The following is a 16649-nucleotide window of genomic DNA, read 5'->3' on the forward strand; positions in this document are numbered from 1 at the left end:
AAGGGCAGTGTGATACAGAGTGACGATAGTGAGAGAAAGTGCAGTGTGATACAGAGTGACGATAGTGAGTGTAAAGGCAGTGTGATATAGAGTGACGATGGTGAGTGTAAGGGCAGTGTGATACAGAGTGATGGTGGTGAGTGTAAAGGCAGTGCGATACAGAGTAATGATGGTGAGTGTAAGGGCAGTGCGATACAGAGTGATGGTAGTGAGTGTAAAGGCAGTGTGATACAGAGTGACGACGTTGAGTGAAAGGGCAGTGCGATACAGAGTGATGGTAGTGAGTGTAAAGGCAGTGTGATACAGAGTGACGACGTTGAGTGAAAGGGCAGTGCGATACAGAGTGATGGTAGTGAGTGTAAAGGCAGTGCGATACAGAGTGACGATGGTGAGTGTAAAGGCAGTGCGATACAGAGTGACGATGGTGAGTGTAAAGGCAGTGCGATACAGAGTGACGATGGTGAGTGTAAAGGCAGTGCGATACAGAGTGATAGTAGTGAGTGTAAAAGCAGTGCGATACAGAGTAATAATGGTGAGTGAAAGGGCAGTGTGATACAGAGTGACGATAGTGAGTGAAAGGGCAGTGTGATACAGAGTGACGATAGTGAGAGAAAGTGCAGTGTGATACAGAGTGACGATAGTGAGTGTAAAGGCAGTGTGATATAGAGTGACGATGGTGAGTGTAAGGGCAGTGTGATACAGAGTAATGATGGTGAGTGTAAGGGCAGTGCGATACAGAGTGACGATGGTGAGTCTAAAGGCAGTGCGATACAGAGTGATAGTAGTGAGTGTAAAGGCAGTGCAATACAGAGTAATGATGGTGAGTGAAAGGGCAGTGTGATACAGAGTGACGATAGTGAGTGAAAGGGCAGTGTGATACAGAGTGACGATGGTGAGTGAAAGGGCAGTGTGATATAGATTGACGATGGTGATTGAAAGGGCAGTGTGATACAGAGTGACGATGGTGAGTGAAAGGGCAGTGCGATACAGAGTGACGATGGTGAAGATAAAGGCAGTTCGATACAGAGTGAAGGTAGTGAATGTAAAGGCAGTGCGATACAGAGTGACGATGGTGAGTGTAAAGGCAGTGTGATACAGAGTGACGATGGTGAGTGTAAGGGCAGTGTGATACAGAGTAATGATGGTGAGTGTAAAGGCAGTGTGATACAGAGTGACGATGGTGAGTGTAAAGGCAGTGTGATACAAAGTGACGACGTTGAGTGAAAGGGCAGTGCGATACAGAGTGATGGTAGTGAGTGTAAAGGCAGTGCGATACAGAGTGACGATGGTGAGTGTAAAGGCAGTGCGATACAGAGTGACGATGGTGAGTGTAAAGGCAGTGCGATACAGAGTGATAGTAGTGAGTATTAAAGCAATGCGATACAGAGTAATGATGGTGAGTGAAAGGGCAGTGTGATACAGTGACGATAGTGAGTGAAAGGGCAGTGTGATACAGAGTGACGATAGTGAGAGAAAGTGCAGTGCGATACAGAGTGACGATGGTGAGTGTAAAGGCAGTGTGATACAGAGTGACGATGGTGAGTATAAGGGCAGTGTGATACAGAGTGACGATGGTGAGTGTAAAGGCAGTGCGATACAGAATGACGATGGTGAGTGTAAGGGCAGTGTGATACAGAGTGACGATGGTGAGTGTAAAGGCAGTGTGATACAGAGTGACGATGGTGAGTGTAAAGGCAGCGTGATACAGTGACGATGGTGAGTGTAAAGGCAGTGTGATACAGAGTGACGATGGTGAGTGTAAAGGCAGTGTGATACAGATGACGATGGTGAGTGTAAAGGCAGTGTGATACAGAGTGACGATGGTGAGTGTAAAGGCAGTGCGATACAAAGTAATGATGGTGAGTGTAAAGGCAGTGCGATACAGAGTGATGGTAGTGAGTGTGAAGGCAGTGCGATACAGAGTAATGATGGTGAGTGCAAAGGCAGTGCGATACAGAGTGATGGTAGTGAGTGTAAAGGCAGTGCGATACAGAGTAATGATGGTGAGTGTAAAGGCAGTGCGATACAGAGTGACGATGGTGAGTGTAAGGGCAGTGTGACACAGAGTGACGATGGTGAGTGTAAAGGCAGTGTGATACAGAGTGACGATGGTGAGTGTAAGGGCAGTGTGATACAGAGTGACGATAGTGAGTGTAAGGGCAGTGTGATACAGAGTGACGATGGTGAGTGAAAGGGCAGTGTGATACAGAGTGACGATGGTGATTGAAAGGGCAGTGTGATACAGAGTGACGATGGTGAGTGAAAGGGCAGTGCGATACAGAGTGACGATGGTGAATGTAAAGGCAGTTCGATACAGAGTGATGGTAGTGAATGTAAAGGCAGTGCGATACAGAGTGACGATGGTGAGTGTAAAGGCAGTGTGATACAGAGTGACGATGGTGAATGTAAAGGCAGTTCAATACAGAGTGATGGTAGTGAGTGAAAGGGCAGTGCGATACAGAGTGATGATGGTGAGTGTAAAGGCAGTGTGATACAGAGTGACGATGGTGAGTGTAAGGGCAGTGTGATACAGAGTAATGATGGTGAGTGTAAGGGCAGTGCGATACAGAGTGACGATGGTGAGTGTAAAGGCAGTGTGATACAGAGTGACGACGTTGAGTGAAAGGGCAGTGCGATACAGAGTGATGGTAGTGAGTGTAAAGGCAGTGCGATACAGAGTGATGATGGTGAGTGTAAAGGCAGTGCGATACAGAGTGATAGTAGTGAGTGTAAAAGCAGTGTGATACAGAGTGACGATGGTGAGTGTAAAGGCAGTGTGATACAGAGTGACGATGGTGAGTGTAAAGGCAGTGCGATACAAAGTAATGATGGTGAGTGTAAAGGCAGTGCGATACAGAGTGATGGTAGTGAGTGTAAAGGCAGTGCGATACAGAGTAATGATGGTGAGTGTAAAGGCAGTGCGATACAGAGTGATGGTAGTGAGTGTAAAGGCAGTGCGATACAGAGTAATGATGGTGAGTGTAAAGGCAGTGCGATACAGAGTGACGATGGTGAGTGTAAGGGCAGTGTGACACAGAGTGACGATGGTGAGTGTAAAGGCAGTGTGATACAGAGTGACGATGGTGAGTGTAAGGGCAGTGTGATACAGAGTGACGATGGTGAGTGTAAGGGCATTGTGATACAGAGTGACGATGGTGAGTGTAAAGGCAGTGCGATACAGAGTGATAGTAGTGAGTGTAAAGGCAGTGCAATACAGAGTAATGATGGTGAGTGAAAGGGCAGTGTGATACAGAGTGACGATAGTGAGTGAAAGGGCAGTGTGTTACAGAGTGACGATGGTGAGTGAAAGGGCAGTGTGATACAGAGTGATGATGGTGATTGAAAGGGCAGTGTGATACAGAGTGACGATGGTGAATGTAAAGGCAGTTCGATACAGAGTGATGGTAGTGAATGTAAAGGCAGTGCGATACAAAGTGACGATGGTGAGTGTAAAGGCAGTGTGATACAGAGTGACGATGGTGAGTGTAAAGGCAGTGCGATACAGAGTGACGATGGTGAGTGTAAAGGCAGTGCGATACAGAGTAATGGTGAGTGTAAGGGCAGTGCGATACAGAGTGATGGTAGTGAGTGTAAAGGCAGTGCGATACAGAGTGATGATGGTGAGTGTAAGGGCAGTGCGATACAGAGTGACGATGGTGAGTGTAAAGGCAGTGTGATACAGACTGACGATAGTGAGTGAAAGGGCAGTGCGATACAGAGTGACGATAGTGAGTGAAAGGGCAGTGCGATACAGAGTGACAATGGTGAGTGTAAGGGCGGTGTGATACAGAGTGACGATAGTGAGTGAAAGGGCAGTGTCATGTGGAGTAAATGATGCAGTGTAAGCCTTTGTAAAATTGATTTCGTGTATAAGTTGTGATGCTCAAACAACTACACGGTAGTCAATGAAAGTGACCCTGGATACCTACAGCACATAGTGATCCATCATCTCAAGAAGCTGGGTTGATAAGTTCACGCGTTTAGAAACATGAATAGTGGATCTGCGATGTGACCCACTCTCCCACAGGAGATAAGGCTCTGTTCCTGAATCCCCTTTGATAGTTACCCTGGATCCTTCCAGGAGCACCCTATTTCTCAGTTAAAGTTGAGCAATTAAGGCCATTTGATACTTGCTGTTTCCTGTTTATTCTTATCGTAAGTTGCCCAGGCAGGGACATCTCCGGCTCCCCATGTAGTGTTGTACTACGTGACGTTATGTGGATGAAGACAACAGAAGTTTAATGTGAAAGTCTCACTAGCAGCAATTAATTGATTGAACAGTCAACTTGATAGTGATGAAGGAAAAATGTCCAGGACACCAGGATAATTTACTGCTCCAATTCTAACCTCGCCAGCCCATCCACTAGCCTAAACATTTACTCTGACCACCACCGAAGCACAGTAGCAGCAGTGTGTGCCATCCACAAGACGCATTGCAGGAACTCACCAAGGCTTCTTTGACAGCACCTTCCAAGCCCACGAGCACGACCACCTAGAAGGACAAGGGCAGCAGATACATGGGAACACCACCACCTGCAAGTTCCCCTCCAAGCCACTCACCATCCTGACTTGGAAATATATCGCTGTTCCTTCACTGTCACTGGGTCAAAATCCTGGAACTCCCTCCCTAACAGCGCTGTGGGTGTACCTACACCACATGGGACTGCAGCGGTTTAAAGCAGGAGCTCACCACCACCTTCTCAATTAAGGATAGGGAACTAATTCTGGGCTTACCAGCAACGCTCACATCCTGAGAATTAATTTAAAAACAATGGAAACACATGATTTTGAAATGGGCCCTGCATTACCGACAGTCCCTTTGAACCATTTGAAGGAAAGAGCCCTGGTAATTCAGAACTTCAGTGCTCACTGCAGTGTCAGCTGGTCAGAATCCTACATCCCGCGGGTGGGGCCGGCGTGTACCAGACCCAAATGGACATGAAATAGCGCAAGATGATGTCAGGCGAGCGTCCCAATGTCACCGTGCACTCACGTGGATATTTCTCACAGCCGTCACGCCTGGCAATCGGAAGCACATCCGCCGACAATGAAGCGGGCAGTTAAGCCCATTAACGATAGAATCAACAGCGATTTTTACATAGCCCGTCCACGTTTACAGTTGGCGGTCAGGCCATTCTCCCAGGCGGCCTTCACATTTTTGCTCAAACCTCGATCCAGGGCGGGATGAAATCTCCACGGGGGAAATTAAATAAAAAGAGATATCTGGGGACTTTTTTTTTAATGAGGTATGCTTTTAGATGCCTGATTGTGCTGCCAGGACATATTTTGAAGCATTTTTGTCGTTTCCTTTATTCTGCGGAGGTCCATGGCTCCCTGGGGCAGTTGTCTGCTCTCAGGGAGCTCACTGGAAGCGCTCGCCCGCACCCTCAGGTCAGCGTCTGCCCTCTTCCTACCCCCCACCACGGCAGCACTAAGCATTTCAGCGCGTGTTTCATGCTGGTGGGGGCCGCTAATTGGCCAGCCAGCATGAAATTGTGGTTGGGGGCCACTCGCGGCCGGAGGCCCATCTCCCGTCCGCTTCGGGGCCCATCGAATGCGAGTGCCTGACGAGCGAAAAATTCAAGCCTACATCTTCATGTGCTGGAACAGGGTTTGAAGCCACTAGCTCTAACTTAGAGAAGAGCTATCGGTGAGTCAAACTGATGTGGTCTTAGAAATAATTCTGAAGAATGGGAGCACTTTCCCCAGGAATCTAAGTGGAGAATTTTATTAAACTAACTCAGACTGTCAATTCAGCTGGGTTTGTTCTGCCATCATTTGCAGAGAATGATGGCAGAACAGACCCAGATGAGCATGCCAGAGTAAGGAGCTCACCTGAACAGCCGACAGACAGGCAGCTCAGTGTAAAGGTAGCACCTCTGTCCTGTGGGGTACTGGTGCCACCTGCTGGCATTTAAAGGGAATGCAGCACCCAAGGACACATCTTCATTTACTGTGAAAAGTATATGGATTTAATTTGCAAATACGTTTGAATTTTTTTTTCATGCTTATTGAATTAACAGTTACTGGCAGTGAGGTATTGGAAGACAGTGTCAATACAGCACAATACAGAGTAAAACTTATTCTACACTGTCTCATTAAACACTCCCAGGACAGGTACAGCATGGGGTTCAATACAGAGTAAAGGTCCCTCTACACTGTTCCCATCAAACACTCCCAGAACAGGTATAGCACAGGTTAGATACAGAGTAACACCCCCTCTACACCCTCCCCATCAAACACTCCCAGGACAGGTACAGCACGGGGTTAGATACAGAGTAAAGCTCCCTCTGCACTGTCCCCATCAAACTCCCAGGGCAAGTAAAGTATGGGTTAGATACAGAGTAAATCTCCCTTTATGCTGTCCACATCAAATGTTCCCAGGGCAGGTACAACACAGGGTTAGATACAACCGCTTGTATTTATACAGCACTTCTAATTTGCTTCACAGGCGTGATTATCAATCAAAATTTGACCCCGAGCCACAGCAGGAGATATTAGTTCAGATGACCAAAAGCTTGGTCAAAGAGCTTACAGAAGAAGTGAGTTAGAGAGGCAGAGAGGTTTAAGGAGGGAATTCCAGAGCTTAGGGTCTAGGCAACTGAATGCATAGCCACCATGGTGCAGTAATGAAAATTGGCATATGGAGGGGTGCAGAGATCCTTGGGGTTTGCAAAGCTGGACAAGGTAACAGAGATAGGGAGGGTCATAGACATGGAGGAGCCAGTGTAGTGTTCCCTGTTGCCTTATTATTTCAAATTTTTTAGATTTATTCAAGGGACTAGCCATATAAATACTGTGGCTACAAGAACAGGTCAGAGGCTAGGAATCCTGTGGAGGGTATCTTACCCACTGACTCCCCAAAACCTGTCCACCATCTACAAGGCACAAGTCAGGAGTGTGCTGGAATACTCCCCACCTGCCTGGATGAGTGCAGCTCCCACAACACTCAAGAAGCTTGACACCATCCAGGACAAAGCAGCCTGCTTGATTAACACCCCATCCACAAACATTCACTCCCTCCACCAACAACGCACAGTGTCAGCAGTGTGTACCATCAATAAGATGCACCACAGGAACTCGCCAAGCCTTCTTAGACAGCACCTTCCAAACCCACGCCCACTACCATCTAGAAGGACAAAGGCAGCAAATAGATGGGAACACCACCACTTCTGGAAGTTCCCCTCCAAGCCACTCACCATCCTGACTTGGAAATATATCGCCGTTCCTTCACTGTCGCTGGGTCAAAATCCTGGAACTCTCTCCCTAACAGCACTGTGGGTGTACCTACACCACATGGGCTGCAGCGGTTCAAGGAGGCACCTTCTCAAGGGCAACTAAGGACAGGCAACAAATGCTGGCCCAGCCAACAAAGTCCACATCCCATGAATGAATGGAAAAAAAATAATTAGGTCAGGTGATGTCAGTGGGGCTTTGGCAGCTGAAGGCACAGCGCCCAGTAGTGGAGAGTTTAAAATTGTCGGATGCTCAGGAGGCTAGGTTGGCAGAGTCTAGATATCTCAGGGGGCTGAAAGGCTGGAGGAGATCAGAGATAGGAAAGGATGAGGGCATCGAGAAATTTGAAAACAAGGATGAGAATTTTAAAATCAAGGTGTTGCTTAACTGGGAGTCAAATCAGCGAACACAGGAGATGGGTGAGCGGGTGTTTGTGTGAGTTAGGGCACAGGCAGCAAGGTTTTGAATGAGCTCAAGTTTACAGGGGATAGAACTAGGGAGGCCAACCAGGAGTGTGTTGGAATAGTCACACCTATAGCTAACAAAGGCATGGATGAGGGTTTCAGCAGCAGATAAGCTGCCCGACTCTCTCTGCCTCAATATTATGGAGGTAAACACAACCTGCACCACCTAAAAGGACAAGGTGAGTAGGTGCGCAAGAGCACCACCACCTCCAAGTTTGTTCGTCTTCACTGGGTCAGAATCCTGGAATGCCCTCAAGATGTAACAATGCAAGAGTAACTTTATCAGCAGGACTGCAATAGTTCTAGAAAGTTGTTCTCCACCAACTTCTCAAGGCAATTAGGGGTGCATAATAAATAATGGTCTTCCCTGCATCCCCCAGATCCTGCAATTTTTGTTTTTAAATGGACACCATAAAAAAAAGTGTAAATTCTTTCAAACATGGTTCTGAAGAAGGGTCATACAGACTTGAAACATTAACTCTGTTTCACTCTCCACAGATGCTGCCAGACCTGCTGAGATTTTCCAGGATTCTTTGTTTTTATTTCAGATTTCCAGCATCCACAGTATTTTACCTTTATTTTGCTTTTATGAAGAAGTGTAAATCCTTTTGAACATGGGGCAGAATGAGATATAAGAAGTGAATTTCATGACAGGAGTTGCTGATCTGTGCAACTTCCTTTAGAAGATTAGCTCGGTATTAAGTAATTGTAAAGAAGCCACTCTAACACCAGAACTTCCTTGCCCCTGTCTGTCACAGGGGCGTTTTTAAGTGATAACAGTTCCCAAGATGGGGTGGGGGTGGCCAGGAATCAGGCAGATGCAGCTGGTTTGAGGGCAGTTTGTTATGGACAGTCTGAGGGTTACCACCCTGTTCTGCCACTCTTGCTGTTCCCATAAAGTGATAATTGCCAGAAAGCCTCCTGACATTCGTAAAGCTTGTGTGTACTACAGGGCTCCCAGGGGGCTGCCTAATTTAAAGGGTGTGCAACGGGATGGCACAGAGAGAGATACAGACAATACAGTTGCATAGGTTTAAGCTAACAGCGAATATGATTACTGTCTCAACATCCTTGCTAAAACACATATCCTCGATGCACCAAATACAGGAGCTAACCCGAGTGAAACAAATTATTATATACAGGAGAAAGACCATCCCAGGTGGTAGCATATTGTATGTAGGAAACCGACACGGCTGGGTAAAACAGTGCGTTGTATCCAGTATAGAGTCTTATCTCATGTAAAACACAGAAGAGAGATTGACGATCAGTGATCTCAGACCCCAGCACCAACCTTCTGTTCTTGTCTGGATTAACATAGAATCATAAATGATAGAGTGGAGAAGTAGGTCATTTGGCCCATTCTGCCTGTGCTGCCTCTTTGAAAGGAGTTATCCAATTAGTCCCACTCCCCCTCTGCTCTTTCCCTAGAGCCTCCTACAAATTTTCTTTTTCAAGCACCCTACCCAAGTCCTTTTTGAAAGTTATTATTGAATCTGCTTTCCCCATCTTTTTTTTCACTCGTTCATGGGATGTGAGCATCACTGGCAAGGCCAGCATTTGTTGTCCATCCCTAATTGCCCTTGATAAGGTGGTGGTGAGCTGTCACTAGTGTGGGTGGTGTAGGTATTCCCACAGTGCTGATGGGGAGTGAGTTCCAGGTTTTGGCCCAGTGACAGTGAAGGAACAGCGATATAGTTCCAAGCCAGATCATCATAACTCAACATGATTTTAAAAAGTCTCCTCATCTCTGCTCTGGTTCTTTGGCCAATCATATTAAATCCATGTCCTCTATTTACTGACTCTCTTGACAGTGGAAACAGTTTCTCTCAAAAATTCATGTCTTTTGTCTGTTTCCTGTTGCGCTGTTCTCTAGTAACCCACCCCACTTAGTGTATGTGTCAGGTCATTCCATTAAAGGAGAGAATCGCAAACGAGTCATCGTTCAAACATCCATCTAGGCACTTCTGAGCAGGAGCTCCTTTGACATCTTCAGGGGGATCCAGAGGGAATTTGTAGCCCTCCCACCACTATCCTGGTGAGATCAGAGATTGAACATAGGTTATCAGTGGTATGAATTGGCATTCCCCTATCTAGTGTAACAGTTTTTTTTAATTTGAGATGTCTAAAAATGTATGAAGGCTGTTAATCTTTCTTCCTGGCTGGATCTGAAGTTTATGAAGCAAATAAAAAGCTGGGCCAGAACTGTTAGGGTTAAAGCCGCCAAGTCACACATCATCCTGACTTGGAAATATATTGGCCGCTCCTTTTTTGTTGCTAGGTCAAAGACATCTTACCTAACAGCACTGTGGGTGTATCTACAACACGTGAACTGCAGCAGTTCAAGAAAGCAGTTCACCACCACCTTCTCAAGGGCAATTAGGGATGGGCAATAAATGCTGATCTTGCCATTGACGCCCACCTCCCGAGAATGAATGAATAAATACAGCAAGGAGATGAGTTAGACTGTCCCTGGTTGAGGATGCTTTAATGGACTTGGGAATCAGCTTTTAATGGGCTTCTTGCATAGTCTACAGCTCTCTTGATACTCATTTCATCTCCAGCACTCATAGTAAACACAGCAGTGATCCTGTCACTGTACTGCACTGTCAGCTGACTCCTCTGAGTTAATGAGGCTGTCTTCATCAATGCTGAGATAGTGAGCTTGAGTCTTCAAGCTGCCTAATGCTGGCAGTGGTTCTCTTATTGCATGTTTATTTCCTTACTTCCTGTCTCTTCTCCCCACAGAAACTTGAATGTATTCAGTAAAAGAACCAAAGGCAACATGAGGAAATAAAATTAAACAACGAGTTGTTGTGATCTAGAATGCACTGCCAGAAAGGGCAGTGGAAGCAAATTCAATAGTAACTTTTAAAAGAGAATCGAATAAATATTTGAAAAGGAAAAATTTTCAGGGGAAAAAGCCGAGGAGTGGGATAGCTTTTTTAAGAGCTAGTACATGCATGTTGGGATGAATGGCTTCCCTCTGCCCTGTATCATTTTGATTGTCCTCATCTTTAAATTCCTCTCCCCACCTATAATACAGGCCTTTTAAAACAATGAAACGCATAGGTGAGATGGACTTAAAACAGCTACTAGTCCTGAACAGGATTCGGGGAGACAGCTAAAGAACTCTCGAGACTTAGACTAGTCAGCATCATTGAAAAGAGCTGGATCGGTATCTGTTGAGAAGGGAAATTGAACGTTTGAAAAGTGAGTGGTGGAGGAAGGAACTTTTTAAATTTGTTCATGGGATGTGAGCTAGGCCAGTATTTTTTGCCCATCCCTAATTGCCCTTGAGAAGAGAGCTTAGCATCAGTAAATTAGAGAATCAATTCATATGATGTTTATGGATTTCCAAAAGACATTCGATAAAGTGCCACATAATGGACTTCCCAGCAAGGTTGAAGCCCATTAAATAAAAGGAAAAGTGGCAGCATGGATATGATGTTGGCTAAGTGACAGGAAACAAAGTAATGGTGAATGGTTGTTTTTGAGGCTGGTGGAAGGTACATAGTGGGGTAATCCCAGGGTTGGTACCAGGACCACTGTTTACCTAGTGTCCTCGGCCAATAATGATCCCTCAGAGAACATCACTAAAACAGATTATCTGGTCATTATTGCATTGGCGTTTTGCTGTACACACGTTTGCTGTCACGTTTTCCACATTACAACAATGATGTGCTTCAAAGAAATATTTAATTGGCTGTAACGTCCTTTGGGATGTCCTAAAGTTGAAAGTCACTATAGGAATGGAAGCTCCGTCTTTATCTCTCTTCCTCCTAAACACCCCCTCTCGTTAACCCTCATTACTTCCCTCCCCTCCTTCAAAAGCCTGTTAAAAGCTTGTTGATCTTATCTTTATTTCTTTCTTCCCACTTGTCTCTCTTCTCCCTTATTCTTTTGCATCTCCTGCTCTCTGTTCTCCTATCCGTCTGTAAATCATGATGAGCAGTTGCAGTATACGTTGGATGCTTATATAAACATGCAGTGCTAATGGGCTCAGCAATGTTGCCGTCTCTTCTGTCAATCCCGGCTGCGATACTGTCACTGTTGTTGCAGGCGCAGTGTGATGGAGTGGGAAGAACCTCATGATTGTGCACTCTACTGCTTGCAGAGTGACGGAAACTTCATGATCGCCAGTGGCTCCTCTCGCTATGGTGTTGTGCGTCTCTGGGACAAGAGGCAAACAAAGAGTCTGCAGGTGAGATTAGTCTTGCTGATGGTAAGAATGCTAATGTTCCTTGAATGCCACTGCCCTCCAACACCCTGCCACTGCCTTTCCTGAGAGTGCTGACCACCCATTGGTGCTTCACCCCAAACATCATTCTGTTGGTGCCAGCTGTGACTAAATGGGTAACATTCTCTTCCCTCGGTGAAGAGGTTGTGGGTTCAAGTTCCACACCAGAGACTTAAGCACATAATGCATTCAACATTTCCAGTGATGCACTGACGAAGCACTGCACTGTCAGAGGTGCTGTCTTTTAGATAAACTGAGACCCCATCTGCCCTCTCAGGTGGATATAAAAGATCCCACGGCACTATTTTGAAGAGGAGCAGGGGGAGTTCTCCCTGATGTCCTGGGCCAATGTTTATCCTCAATCAACATCACAAAAAACAGATTATCTGGTCGATATCTCACTGCTATTTGCTGTATGTAAATTGGCAGTCAAATTTCCTACATTGCAACAATGACAGCACTTTAAAAAGTATGTCATTGTCTATAAATGTTTTGCGACACTCTCAGATGGTGAAAGGCTCTGCAGAAATGGAAGTTCATTCTTTTTTCATGCAGGAACCTGGTCAGCAAGCGATACTGAGCTTTGTGACTTTGGGAAGGAATGTCCCCTATCACCTTCTCTCCATTATCCACAGTTCTGCTGATCAGGGACAGGCTGCTGCCCCAAAGACACAGATTCCACTTATTGCTAAGAAAAGATGATTTCTCTTTAAGGTCTGTAAGGACTCAGTATCACAGCAAACAATGTAGTTACTATATAGAATGTACAGCACAGAACAGGCCATTCAGCCCAACAGATCTGTGCCAGTTTATACTCTACACGAGTTTCCTGCCACTTTACTTCATCTCACCATATAAGCATAATCTTTATTTCTTTCCCTCCAGGGTTCATTTGAACCATGCTGGGACCAATATCCTGGCGAATCATATAACTAGGGTTGCAGATGAAACTTTAAACTAATTGGTGGGGGGGAGGGGGTTCAATTGAAGGGAAGTTTGAAAAATCTAAAAGAAACGAGAGCAGAGGTGCATGGTAGCAAAGAGGTGAACGATAATCAAAGTGTGACAGGAAGGGGCGGAAAATATAAGCAGAATAGTGCAGCAAAAATTAGAACCAGAATGAGTAATAATTGTAAAAAGGCAAAGCTTAGGGCTCTTTAACTGAATGCACACAGCATTTGTAACAAGATAGATGAGTTGACAGCACAAATAGAAATAAATGAATATGACTTGATACCTATTACAGAGACGTGGTTGCAGGGTAACCAAGACTGGGAACTCAATATTCAAGGGTATTTGACTTCCGGAAAAATAGGAAAAACGGAAAAGGAGGTGGATTAATAAAGGAAGGTATCAGTGCGGTGGTGAGTAGAGATATTGGATCATGATGTAGAATCAGTTTAGGTGGTAATAAGGAATAGCAAGGGGAAGAATTCACGGGTGGGAGTCGTCTATAGGCCTCCGAGGAGCTGCCTCACTGTGGGACAAAGTATAAATCGGGAAATAATGGAGGTGTGTAAGAAGGGTGCTACAATTGTCATGGGTGATTTTAATCTGCACATTGACTGGACAAATTAGATTGGCAGGGTAACATGGAAGACGAATTTGTAGAGTGCATCAGGGATTGTTTCTTAGAGCAATACATTGTAGAACCTATCTGGGAACAGGCTATTTTAGATGTAGTAATGTGTAATGAGGTGAGATTAATAAGAGATATCGTAGTTAAGGATCCTGTAGGTGGCAACGATCACAACATGGTAGAATTTCAAATTCATCTTGAGGGTGAGCAACTTGGGTCTCAAACCAGTGTTCTCAACTTAAATAAGGGCAATTACTGAGGTATGAAGAAAGAGTTGTCTAAATCAGGCTGGGAAAATAAACTAAGAGGAAGGTCAGTGGATGAGCAGTGGCAGACATTTAAGCAGATATTTCGTAACGTTCAGCAAAAATTTATCCTGGTCAAAAAAAAGGACTCGATGAGAAGGATGAACCACCCGTGGTTAACAAAGGAGGTCAAGGAGAGTATCCAATTGAAAACTAAGGCATATAAAGTGGTGAAAAGTAATGGTAGGTCAGAGGATCGGGAATTTTTTAAGAACCAGCAGCGGAGACTAAAAAGCTAATAAAGAGGGAGAAAATTGATTATGAAAGTAAATTGGCAAGAAATATAAAAGCAAACAGCAAGAGCTTCTACAGGTATATAAAAAGAGAGTGGCTAAAGTGAGCGTGGGACCCTTGGAGATTGCGACTGGAGAATTGATAACGGGGAACAGGGAAATGGCAGATAATTTAAACCAATATTTTGCATCAGGCTTCACAGTGGAGGACACTATAAACATCCTAAAGATATCAGATAAGAAAGGAACTTGTAATGGTCTCTATCATGGAGGACAAAGTATTTGCCAAACTAATGGGACTAAAGGCAAACAAGTTGCCAAGACCTGGTGGCCTGCATCCAAGGGTTTTAAAGGAAGTGGCTGCAGAGACAGTGGAGACATTGGTCAAAATATTCCAGAACCCACTGGATTCCAGGAGGGTCCCAGAGTATTGGAAAACTGCTAATATGATGCCCCTGTTCAATAAGGGAGGGAAACAAAAAGCAGGAAACTATAAGCCAGTCAGCCTAACATTGTAGTTGGGAAAATGCTGGAGTCCATTATTAAGGAAGAAATATCAGGACATTTAGAAAAGCTTAATGCAATCAAACAGAGTCAGCATAGTTTTGTGAAAGGGAAATCATGTTTCACAAATTTGCTAGAGTTCTTTGAAGATATAACAAGCAGAGCTGATAAAGTGGAACCGATAGATGTAGTGTATTTGGATTTCCAGAAGGCATTCGATAAGGTGCCACATAAAAGGTTATTGCACAAGACAGGAGCTCACAGTATTGGGGGTAATGTATTAGCATGGATTGAGGATTGGGTAACACATACAAGACAGAGAGTCAGGATTAGTAGGTCTTTAGCAGGTTGGAAAGACATAACTAGTGGAGTGCCACAAGGATCAGTCCTTGGGCCTCAATATTTACTATCTATATTAATGACTTGGAGGAGGGGGCAGAGTGCAATGTATCCAAATTTGCTGATGATACAAAATAGGTGGGAGGGCATGTTGTGATGAGGACATAAGGAATCTGCAAGGGGATATAGACAGGTTGACAGTGTGGGCAAAAACTTGGCAGATGGAGTTTAATGTAGGAAAGTGTGAGGTCATGCACTTTGTTGGGAAGAATCAAAAGGGACACTATTATTTAAATGGAGAGAGACTCCAAAAAATTGCAGCACATAGGGATCTGGGTGTTCTTGTGCAAGAAACACAAAAAGTTAGCGTGCAGGTACAGCAAGTAATTAAAATGGCAAATGGAATTTTGGCCTGTGTTGCTAGGGGGTTGGAGTTTAAAAACAGGGAAGTCCTGTTACAACTGTACAGGGTGTTGGTGAGGCCACACCTGGAGTACTCTGTACAGTTTTGGTCTCCATATTTAAGAAAGGATATACTGGCATTGGAGGCAGTTGAAAAGAGATTCACTAGGCTGATTCCTGGGATGAAGGGGTTGACTTATCAAGAACGGCTAAACAGGTTAGGCCCTTATTCATTAACGTTTGGAAGAATGAGGGGTAATCTTATTGAAACGTACAAGATTCTGAGGGGGCTTGAGAGGGTAGATGTTGAGAAGATGTTTTCACTTGTGAGAGGGAGAATCTCCAACTAGGGGACATAGTTACAGAATAAGGGGACACATTTAAAACTGAGGTGCAAAGGAATTTCTTCTCCCAGAAGGTAGTGAATGTCTGGATTCTCTACCCCACAGAGTTGTGGGGGCTGGATCACTGAAAGTATTTAAAGAGGAGGTAGATAGATTTTTGAAATATCGGGGAGTTGGGGGCTATGAGGAACTGGCACGAAAGAGAAGTTGAGGCCAGGGGCAGATCAGCCATGAACTTATTGGTGGGGCAGGCTTGAGGGGCCGAATGGCCTACTCCTCCTATTTCTTATGTTCCTTCCATGTGTTTATCTAGCTGTTGCTTAAATGCATCCATTCAATCACTTCAACTACTGCCTGTGGTTGAGTTCCACATCCTTACACCTCTCTGGGTAAGGAAAAGTTTCTCTTGAGATCCCTAATTAGATTTATTAATGACTATCTTATATTTATGGCCCCTATTTTTGGACTTCTTCACAAGTGGAACCATTAAACCTCTTTATTGGTCATCTCTCAGTCTCTTTTCTACAGAAATGACCCCAGCCTGTTCCCCACTATTGTACCCTTCAAACATCAAAGAGCCTTAGGAACAAAAACAAAAACAGAATTACCTGGAAAAACTCGGCAGGTCTGGCAGCATCGGCGGAGAAGAAAAGAGTTGACGTCAACCCTTTTCTTCTCCGCCGATGCTGCCAGACCTGCCGAGTTTTTCCAGGTAATTCTGTTTTTGTTTTTGTTTTGGATTTCCAGCATCTGCAGTTTTTTTGTTTTTATTAAAGAGCCTTAGGTATTGATGAAACATTTCTAATGCATTGGAACACACTGCCCATACACCACACAGCTCTTCATGCACAACATAGCCTATATTAATGGGGATATTCACCACAGCCGATCTATGTCCACACTCCCAGGAGGAATGAGAGATTGAGAGAAGTTGCAGGGGTTTCCTGTGTCCCAGCAGAGGGCAGCAAACATGGAGATTGAATCAGGAGAACCAATGCTTCCTCAT

The 16649-nt window shown here is 44.8% G+C and overlaps 1 protein-coding gene across 2 annotated transcripts in view; it reads left to right on the plus strand.

Moving 5' to 3' along the window:
- The window catches only part of fbxw4 (F-box and WD repeat domain containing 4), a 140097-nt gene that overhangs the window by 123017 nt on the left and 431 nt on the right, over positions 1-16649 (plus strand). For both annotated transcript variants that reach the window (XM_041209632.1, XM_041209633.1), the window contains one exon: positions 11760-11901. In XM_041209632.1, coding sequence (XP_041065566.1) covers positions 11760-11901 — 142 coding nt within the window. The remainder of the gene's footprint in view (positions 1-11759; positions 11902-16649) is intronic.

The sequence above is a fragment of the Carcharodon carcharias genome, chromosome 17 (assembly GCF_017639515.1).
Source record: "Carcharodon carcharias isolate sCarCar2 chromosome 17, sCarCar2.pri, whole genome shotgun sequence".
NCBI lineage: Eukaryota > Metazoa > Chordata > Chondrichthyes > Lamniformes > Lamnidae > Carcharodon > Carcharodon carcharias.